At 45.2% G+C, this 10,000-nt stretch overlaps 1 protein-coding gene across 1 annotated transcript in view; it reads left to right on the top strand.

The window, feature by feature from the left end:
* The first annotated feature begins 5,850 nt into the window (after nucleotides 1-5,850).
* The window catches only part of LOC119571492, a 45,377-nt gene continuing 41,227 nt past the window's right edge, over nucleotides 5,851-10,000 (top strand). The window contains exon 1 of the mRNA XM_037918777.1: nucleotides 5,851-6,291. Within this exon, the coding sequence (XP_037774705.1) occupies nucleotides 5,857-6,291 (435 nt within the window). The 5' untranslated portion in view covers nucleotides 5,851-5,856. The remainder of the gene's footprint in view (nucleotides 6,292-10,000) is intronic.

Raw genomic sequence — 10,000 nt, 5'->3', positions numbered from 1 at the left:
ACATTTGCATTGTTCTGGGTGACTTCAATGCGATATCCGGTTGTGATTGAGCTGGATACGAGATATCTGTCGGCTCCCATGGCCTAGGAGCTGATCTCAGCAGTGAGAACAGCCTCCTTCTCCGGGACTTTGCTAGGTCCCAGAGATTGAGAATTTCTGGTTCCTGGTATCAGCGCTCCAACCCACATCACTGGACATGGTATAGTGATACGGGTACTGTGGCCAAAGAGATCGACCACATTCTTGTCAGGATTTACCAGAGTGCCGAGTTCTGTGGTAGCAGTGGCTACCCTACGGGTCCACTTCAAAACTCGTCGTCCCTCCAGTGACCACTTTAGGGTGTTTCACTTGAACAGACTGAGGGAGGAGTGTGCCTGTAGTCTCTGATCAGTTCACAGAACTTGAAAACCTAATGGACCTATTTGCTCTGTGGGAGTTGGTCAAGTGCAAAACACTCAAAGTAGCATAGGAGTCTATTGGCATACACCTTGGAGACATTGGAGGGCACTGAAGCGTGCTGCAAGGCCCGGCTGAATGGCAATCAAGACTTGTGTCGCTCTTTGGTGCGTAGGGCTCAGACACTGCTGAGAAGGGACAAGGAACAGTTCATCAGGAGTTTTGCTGAGGATGTTGAAGGCTATTTCTTGGTAAATGACCTTCGCCCTGCCTACCAAGCCCTGAGAAAGCTGAATTCTAAGCCCTCCTCGCAGATGACTGCAGTCCACTCAGTGGATAGACAGATCATCTCAGATCATGTTGGGGTTCATGAACGTTGGGCTGAGTATTTGGGGCAGCTGTACCAGGTAGGCCCTCCAACAGTTAGCCTGGATGCAAGGGGTATCACAATACCTGTGGCGGACCCACCCATCAGCGGGGAACCTCCTACCTAAACTGATGTTAGGATGGCTATTTATAAGCTGAAGAGTGGGAAAGCCACAGGCATATGTGATATCCCTGCTGAACTGTTAAAAGCTGGGAGTGAACCTAAGGCATGGGGCTTGCATGCAGTTTTGACTGTCATCTGGCAGTCTGGTTCCATTCCCCCTAACCTGTTGAGGGGCATGGTCATCCCTCTCTGGAAGGGGAAAGGGGATCGTTGGGACTGTAGCAACTAACGTGGCATTACACTGCTCGGTATACCAGGCAAGGTTTTCTCCCACATTCTTCTTAAATGGATCTGCGACCACCTAATAAGGCACCAGAGACTGGAGAAGTCTGGACTCACTCCTGGCAAGTCCACAATAGACAGTATTCTAGTGCTTTGAGTAATTGTGGAACACAGTCGTGAGTTCGGTCGCGGGTAGCTTGCAACCTACATTAACCTCAGGAAGGCGTTTGACTCGGTGCATCAAGAATCGCTATGGGAGATTCTGAGACAGGGAAATTCCTACATGGATTATTGGCGTAATAGCAATCCTATATACCGGTACTGAAAGTGCTGTATAGTGTGGTGGGGGTCTGTTGAACTTCTTCCTTGTTAGTTCAGGGATGAGGCAAGGCTGTGTCCTTGCACCAACACTTTTTAACACCTGCTGGACTGGATAATGGACAGAGCCACTAGCCAAAGTCAGTGTGGAGCAACACAGGGCAATATCAAGGCCTCAGACCTTGACTTTGCCGATGATGTTGCTATCCTATCAGAGTCTCTGGAATCACCGGTGGCGACTATTGCATTTAGCAATGAGGCGAAGCCCTTGGGCCTAGAGGTCTCCTGAGCCAAGACCAAGAGTCAGGACTTTGGGGGCCTGTTACGGGAACTTGTTCAGTCGATTCATGCTTGCGGTGAGGACGTTGAAGTCACATATCTCTGGGCTGTCAGACCAAGAAGTAAGTAGACGGATTGGTCTGGCAACAGGAGCCATGAACTCGATAACAAGAGCATTTGGAGATGTCGGTACTTATGCAGAAGGACCAAGCTGCCTGTCGGCAAGGCATTGATACTGCTAATTTTGCTACGTGGAAGTGTGGCTGGAAGCATATATGTGCGTGTATATATATGTATATATATATATATATATATATATATATATATATATATAGATATATAGATATATATATAGATAGATAGATAGATAGATAGATATTGTGTGTGTGTATACACAGTCTCACACACACACATACACATACATACATATATATATATATATATATATATATATATATATAATAATATATAATATATAATATAATATATTAATATATATATATATATATATAATATATATATATAGATATATATATATATATATATATATATAAATATCGGGGTGAGGGAAATTTCCAGGAAACTCGTATGTTATACGATCATAATAATCAAAAACAAAATTACAAAACTGGGTAGTTGGCCGATCGCTCTGGAAGGGGCAGTTTGGTTTTCAGGGTTAATTTGATTAAATTTCATAGATGGAGGTCATCATCAATCACTATTAATGAATCGTTAATTGAGTAATAGAACATTTTAACCATCTTAGAAAACCGAGGCTATTATACAGAGATCAAACGCAAACTAACAAATCAAATCATTATGTTATACTAGTCTCCCTTATTCTATTTCATTGTTATTTCTACTTATCAGGACAATTTCACATTTATTACCAAAGAATCTAATTTCACTATTTACCAGGTGCAGAGTATGAATCACCCTTGTTCATGTTTATCCAAACTGCTTTCTGTAGCTTGTCTTTTCGCATTTCCTAAACAAATTATCAAATATCTTGTTTTAATTATGTCTATCAGTAAAGATATCGTTAGGGAAAAAATAAGATCTATTCATTCTTTCATTACCAACTCTGCTTTATTGTTCGTCTTATTTCCCTCCTCTCATGACACTTCTAATCACCACATTGTCTCTTAGTACTTCTGCACAACATCGCGTAGGGCGGCCTCCTTCCCAAGCCCTGAACACGCTGATGGTGCGAGAGAACAGCTCATTTAATTCCAAAATGAACTCAAGACCTAGTTGGCCTGTATCCTCAACGACAATCTGCAATCTACAAGCACTCACCATGAGCCATCGTCTATCTCTCTAGCAAAATGTTAAACATTTTACGTTCCTACACATTTTAAATTCGTCTTAGCAACTGCTACTGATTAATTATTGGAATAAATGCAGACTATCTGGGACCACTCTTGCCGAGGACCATTCATCACGGGCCTGAAGCGCTCTCTCTCTCAGGAACAAAGAGGCGTTAGCTGCCCTGCTCCTTCAGACGGCACTAATGTTTATCTCCAGAACTATTCTTTGTCGCTTAGGTCCTTTCTCTTGCGATTTTTTTTACTTTAATGTGGGTATATTTAACAAGTTGTATATTTTCAAACATGACTGAACAATTCAGTGGAGCTGGTATTCATGTGTGTGTGTGTGTGTGTGTGGTGTGTGTGTGTCCTGTGTGTGTGGCTTGTGTCGTGTGCGTTGCGTGCGTGCGTGCGTGCAGTGCGTGCGTGCGTAAGTGCGGTGGTTGTGGTTGTGTTGGGTGTGTGTGAGTGTGTGTGTGTGTGTGTGTGTGTACATTATCTGTTCATGCTCTCGACCTCATTTCCGAAGAGAAATGGTAGGTGTCCCAAAGCCTACGCGGAGACGGGCCCCCCGGCCGAGCACGGACGGCAGAACCCAGAGAAGAAAACCGCCCCTGGGCAACGCATTTTGGCCGGAGTAGTTGATCGGGTCCTCTTCGGGCCGCCCCGGCACGTCGGCACGATGTCGTTTTGGTCGTGACCTTCCCGCTCTTTCGCAGCCGTTGGTCACTACGAGTATCAAGTCGTTGTTTACCGTAACTTATATGGTAAGACTATATGATTTGTTATTCATTTTTTCCCTTATATCAGTTGGGCAAGATATTACTATCACTGTAGTAATTCTGCCCAAGAGAGGGACTAGTGTATTAACTGTTGTTTTTAGCTGTTATCTCCGCGGCTCTGACTTTACCTTCCAGAATGCGTCAAGCACTAATCCGCTAAAACCAATATTAATTTTAAATGAGCTTTTAACTTCTTCCATTCTCTCCTTTCCGTTTACCTGTTTCCCTTTCTCCGTCTTGTCTATTATATCCTTTCATCTTCCGCCCAGTCTTATACTCCTTGGCTCTTATTTCTGCATTTATATTTCCCTCCATAAAGTGTTATTGCTCTCATGCACCTTTTTTCTCTTTTTTTTTTTTTTTTACTTTCAGAAGTCTGTATCCTTAATCTTATTTCGCTTAAGTGTGTTCTCTCCCGTCGCTCAGGTTCTCTTACCAAACGGATCTAAAATTATTTAAGCATAAACCCTTTTTGTCTTTGATACCATTAATAGCGCTGGAGGTTTCTTACCATCAAGAGAGATTGGTCACACAGAGCCACCTCTTTGGTGCAGCATTTCAAGCACGGGAATTTCAGGTTTGGCGAACCGTCTCCCTATACTAACAGAAGCTAGCCAGACTGGGCTGAACCTTCATTATCTTTCCGTGTTTTATACGAGTGTTTCATCTATCTTACACACAACTTTTCAGTCAAAACTTATTCAGATCTCCCTCCTCTCTCTTTCACTCCCAGTCCTTGTTAATGTGTCTTCTTCATCCCCCCATTACATGTCTCGTTATATAAAGTACGTACTTCTCTTCTCCACCCCACCCATAAACCATAGACTCAGTATTCGTCGAAATCTCTTCCCATCTTCCTTTGTTAATTTTCATGGTGCTGCTCCCCTGCCATCTCAATGACCCCTCAACAAAGTTTTATGCCCCATCAAAACTCCCCCATAAACTAAAAAAAGTCAATGGACAGTATCAAAATTTATCCATCACCACTTACTCAATGTTTTTCCCTTCTTTCTTTCTTCTTTCTTTCTTTTTCTTTTAATCATTCATCTCCATATGATAATCTCCCTTTCCTCAGTTTTTCAAATATTTCAACCTTCGACCCCGGTCTCCCCCATACCCCCCCCACTCCGTCCCCTCCTTTCTCCTAACCCCCTGTCATATCTCTCCCGAGCGTACTTTCCTTGGATTAAAAAAAGCGGTCCTGCAATCCCTTGCTGCTTTGGTATTCGTCGGTTTTCCCCATACACAGAATGAGATTTAATAAGACCATTGTTATCGTCATTACAACGAGGGCTATAAGCAGTATCATTACTATTGCTATTAATATTTTCATTGTTATTGTTGTTGTTATGACTATTGTGGTTGTGAGTTTAGTTAATTGAATGATAAAATGTATTATTGGTAGTATCATTATCAACATGCCCTTCACATTTTTGTCAGCTTGATTCCTTGATTGCTCAAAAAAATATAAGTTTACTTACGAATATATTAATTATATATATATAAATATTATTTTTTAAATTATATATATAATATATATATATATATATAATATAGATATATATCATATATATATAAATATGTGTGTGCGTGTGTGGTTTTGTCTGTTGGTATGATGTCATATACTAATCTTCTTATATATATACATAGCTACATATTATCTCTACTATCTCCTCTTCTATATCTATATTCTCTCTCTATACTCTACTATCTATTTTTCTCTATATCTCTACCTACTTAGCCTCTCTATCTCATCATCTATCTCTCATCTCCTCTCTCTATCTCTCTATCTCTCTCTCATCTCTCTCTCTCTCTCTCTCTCTCTCTCCTCCTCTCTCTCCTCTCTCTCTCTCTCTCTTCTTCTCTCTCTCTTTCTCCTCTCTCTCTCTCGCTCTCTCTCTCCTCCCCCCCCCCTCTATCTCTTCTCTTCTCTCTCTCTTCTCTCTCTCTCTCTCTTCTCTCTCTCCTCTCTCTCTCTCTACTCCTCTCTCTCTCTCTTCTCTCATCCTTCTCTCTCTCTCTCTACGTGTGTGCGTGTGTGTGTGTGTGTGTGTTACCAATGGCCCGTGGGAGGAGCTTCCGCGAAGCCGTTGTCAGTGCCAGGCCTTCCCCCGCCCCCGAGGTGCCAGCCCTCGCGCCCTCGCCGCCCTCTCTCCCCCCAGGGGCGGCCTTACCGTTGTCCTTGGCACTCTTGCTTTGTTTTCTCCGCTCCCCTGGCAACGGGCAAGGCACGCCCTCCCGGCCACGCCCTCCTGGCCACGCCCTCATGCCTCCCCTTTCTCCCGCAGGCGGCGGCGGCATCCGCATCATCGGCGTCAAGGTCCCGAAGGTGCTGCTCGTGGGCGCGGAGGGCGACCTCGAGTGCAAGTGGGAGACGGAGAGCGACCAGATGTACTCCATCAAGTGGTACCAGGACGCCCACGAATTCTACCGCTACACGGCCACGTCCGCCGACCCCATCCAGATCTTCGACCCGCCCACGCTCGACGTCGACGTGAGTCTTGGGCGGGCGGGCGGGCGGGCGGGCGGTGGGCGGGCGGGCGGTGGGCGGGTGGGCGGGCGGGCGGTGAGGTGATGCTGTGATAAAGGGGAATGACGGTGATGATGATGATTAAAATTATGATTATGGTTAAAAATCTACTTTATTCGAAAGTACGAATCTGCAAAGTCATGCTGACCGTAAAGGCAATCTCCTCCTTCCCTTGCAGAAATTTTGCAGATCCATATATCATTCGCCCTAAAAATTGAATGCTCCATTTACTGAAGATTTTGAATGTTTAGAATAATGATATTTAGAATAATGAATAATGAGTTATAATAATACTTGTAAGTTTAACAACAAAATAATGCAATACTCAACAGCTGTTTTATATCCCACTGCTAAGTCGTCTGATTCATGAAGCGTTGAACATGGACAGAAGAGGAGTGGGAGATTATATATATATAAAAAAAACTAATTGTCAAAAAGAAAAAAGAAAAAACATTCCCAATAATGATACATACAATCTTAATATTTGCATAGAAATATTATCGCAAAACCCAGCAAAGACAACAACATGCTAACAAAAAGTAAAAATGAAAACAAAAGCAACAATACAGGGCATCAAAATCAAATTTCGTAACCTAATCTGAGTCAAATGCTCTTTGTCAAAGTTGGGGTCAAATCCCGCGACGCCAAACGGGATCAAAGCTAACAGAATCAATCCACTTTAGGTCCAACTTAGCGGCCAGACTGACCCACTGCCTGTTCTAATTATTTTGAATGGATTAAACGTTGCGATGACAGCAAAGGAGAGCTTGCCTTGAGGAAAACCGGGAGGGAGAGAAACGAAGGAGAGGTAAACAGAGGGAGACTGAGAGAAGAAGAGAGAGAGCGAGAGAGAGAGAGAGAGGGAGAGGGAGAGGGAGAGGAGAGAGAGAGAGAGAGAGAGAGAGAGAGAGAGCGAGAGAGAACAAGAGAGAGAGAGAGAGAGAGGCGAGAGAGAGAGAGAGAGAGGGGGGGGGAGGGGGGGGAGGAGAGGGGAGGAGAGAGAGAGAGGGGGAGGGGAAGAGAAGAGAGAGGGAGGAGAGAGAGAGAGAGAGAGGAAGACGAGAGAGGGGGGGGGAGAGGGGGGAGAAGGGGGGGGGGGACGGGGGGATAGGGGGGGGAGAGGGGGGAGGAGAGAGGAGAGAAGAGAGAGAGAAGAGATGAGAGAGGAGAGAGAGAGAGAAGGAGAGAGGAGAGGAGGGGAGAGAGAGAGAGGGGAGAGAGAGCAAGAGAGAGAAAAGAGAAATGATGGAGGAAGGTTGAGAGGAAAGAGAGAGAAAGATAGAGAGAAAGAGAGAGCGAGAGAGAGAGAGAACAAGAGAGAGAAAGAGAGAGAAAGAGAGAGAGCGAGAGAGAGAGAGAGGAAAGGGAGAGAGAGAGACCTCGGAGAGAGAGAAGAGAGCATGAGAGGAGAGAAGGCGATGAGAGAGAGATGAGAAGGACGAATCGAGAAGAGGGAGAGAGCAGAGATGAGAGTGAGGGAGGGAGAGAGGAGAAGGAGAGAGGGGGGAAAAGTAGAGAGAACAAAGAGAGGAGAACGAGAGAGAGCGAGAGAGAGAGAGGAGAGATGAGGAACAAGAGAGAGAAAGAGAGAGAGAGGAGGAGAGCGAGAGGGAGGAGAGAGAGACCGAGGAGAGAGGAGAGAGAGAGAGATCGAGAGAGAGGGGGGGGGGGAGAGAGCGAGAGGGGAGAGAGAGGAGAGAGAGAGAGAGAGAGGCGAAGGAGAGAATGGAGAGAGAGAGAGGAGAGAATGGGGAGAGGAGATAAATAGATAGAGAGAGAGAGAGAGAGAAGAGAGAGAGGAGAGATGAAGAGAGAAAGAGAGAGAGAGAGAGAGAAGAGAGAGAGAGAGAGAGAGATAGAGGAGAGGAGGAGGCAGGAGGAGAGGATAATAGCGAGAGATCGAGAGAGAGAGATTGGTGTGAAGACAGATGAGAGAGAGAGAGAGAGAGAGAGAGGAGGAGTAGAGACGAGAGAGGAGAGAGACGAGAGAGAACAGAGAGAGAGAGAGAGAGATGAGTGAGAGAAGGAGAGAGGGTCGTAGAGAGAGAGAGAGAGAGAGAGTGGCGAAGTAGGAGAGATCATGAAAGGCACTTTGGTAAACAGAGACGGGATCTCAAGGGAGCGTCAACCCTGACTCGCACTAGGGCATTGTTTGGGAAGAAGTAGAAAGGAAAGACTTGAAATGAACATGCAAGAAGATTAAGTTTCCCCTCAAGGAATCGCTTTTAAAAATGGAACAGACCCGGAATGGATGATCAGGACGATAGCTGTTTATGTCAGCTTGTGTGCACTTTCGTGTGGGAGGGAGAGAAGGATAAAAAACAATAAGAAGAAGAAGTGGTTATATAGTATATGGCTTAACAGATCTGACAGTTTCGCCTATAAGAAATCAGTTCGAAAACCTCTTGCATTATTTGACTAATGCTGGTCATCACTTATCCATATTTTGCTTAAAGTCACTTTGTACCGATGAACTCATGCCATCGCTTTGTTATTACCTGAAAGACTGAAATGAAAAAATCCTTTTAGCCGAGTCACGGCATCCCAGACCCTCTCTAGCACATCCTCCTCCCAACTGCTGCCTTGGCGACTAGCGCTTTGGGTATTGGAGCTCCATCCTCCGAGGGGCAGGGACGCAGGAGCGGAACTGCCAAATGCCCCATCGTCAGTCGTGTCATCACAATCTGGCCAAGGAGTTTAACGAAGAAGAAGAAGGAGACGTAGTAGTAGTAGTAGTAGAAGTAGGGGTAGTAATAGTAGTAGTGGAAATAGTAGTAGTAATAGTAGTAGTATAGGTAGTAGTGGTAGTTGTAGAATTAGTGGTAGTAGTAAAAGTAGTAGTAGTAATAGTAGTAGTGGAAAAAGTAGTAGCAGAAGAAGAAAGTACACACCGAAGTCATCTTCCGTCGCATGATCAGGTCAAAGTTCGAGGAATCAGGTGCACCTGAAAATTGACTTTTAAGACTCAAGACTCGCATAGATCATACTACAGAGTTGGATAAGTTCAACAATCTTTAGCCTTGAGTTAGGATGTAAACTCTGCGACAACATAAGCAACATGAAACGAGCTTTAGCCCCAAAACATGGTCCGCTTGTACAGTCAGAGAGCTGCATGTCACTTGCTAAAGACCGGGCGCTACGGGGAGAGGCCATGCATCCCGGTTCGCTCTCGTCGCTGCGTCTTGCGCAGGAGAGAGAAAGTAAACGCTAAAGGCTACGGAGTTTATGCATAGCTTTCGGGGAGAGAGATGAGCGCGAGGGAGAGGAAGAGAGAGAGAGCGCGAGGCAGAGGAAGAAAGAGAGAGAGAGAGAGGAGAGAAGGGAGAAGAGGAGAGAGAGAGAGAGTAGATAGAGAGAGAGGGAGGAGGACGAAGAGAGAGGAGAGAGAGAGAGAGAAGAGATGAGGGAGAGAGAGATTTGGAGGAGAGAGAGAGAGAGAGGAAGAGGAAGAGAGATGAGAGATGAGAGAGAGAGAGCCGAGAGAGAGTCAGAGAAGAGAGCGGCATCGAGAGAGTGAGAGGAGAGAGAAAGAGAGAGAGAGAGAGAGAGAGGAAGAGAAAAGAGAGAGAGAGAGAGAGAGAGGGAGGAAGAGGAAGAGTGAGATAGAGAGAAGAGAGGAGGAGAGAGAGGACCGAAGAGGACCCTGAGAGAGCGAGAAGAGGAGAGAGGAGAA

The sequence above is a fragment of the Penaeus monodon genome, chromosome 4, assembly GCF_015228065.2.
Source record: "Penaeus monodon isolate SGIC_2016 chromosome 4, NSTDA_Pmon_1, whole genome shotgun sequence".
In the NCBI taxonomy this organism is placed as follows: Eukaryota; Metazoa; Arthropoda; class Malacostraca; order Decapoda; family Penaeidae; genus Penaeus; species Penaeus monodon.
The sequence above is the reverse complement of the archived record's forward strand: the minus strand, read 5'-3'. Positions and strand labels throughout refer to the sequence as shown.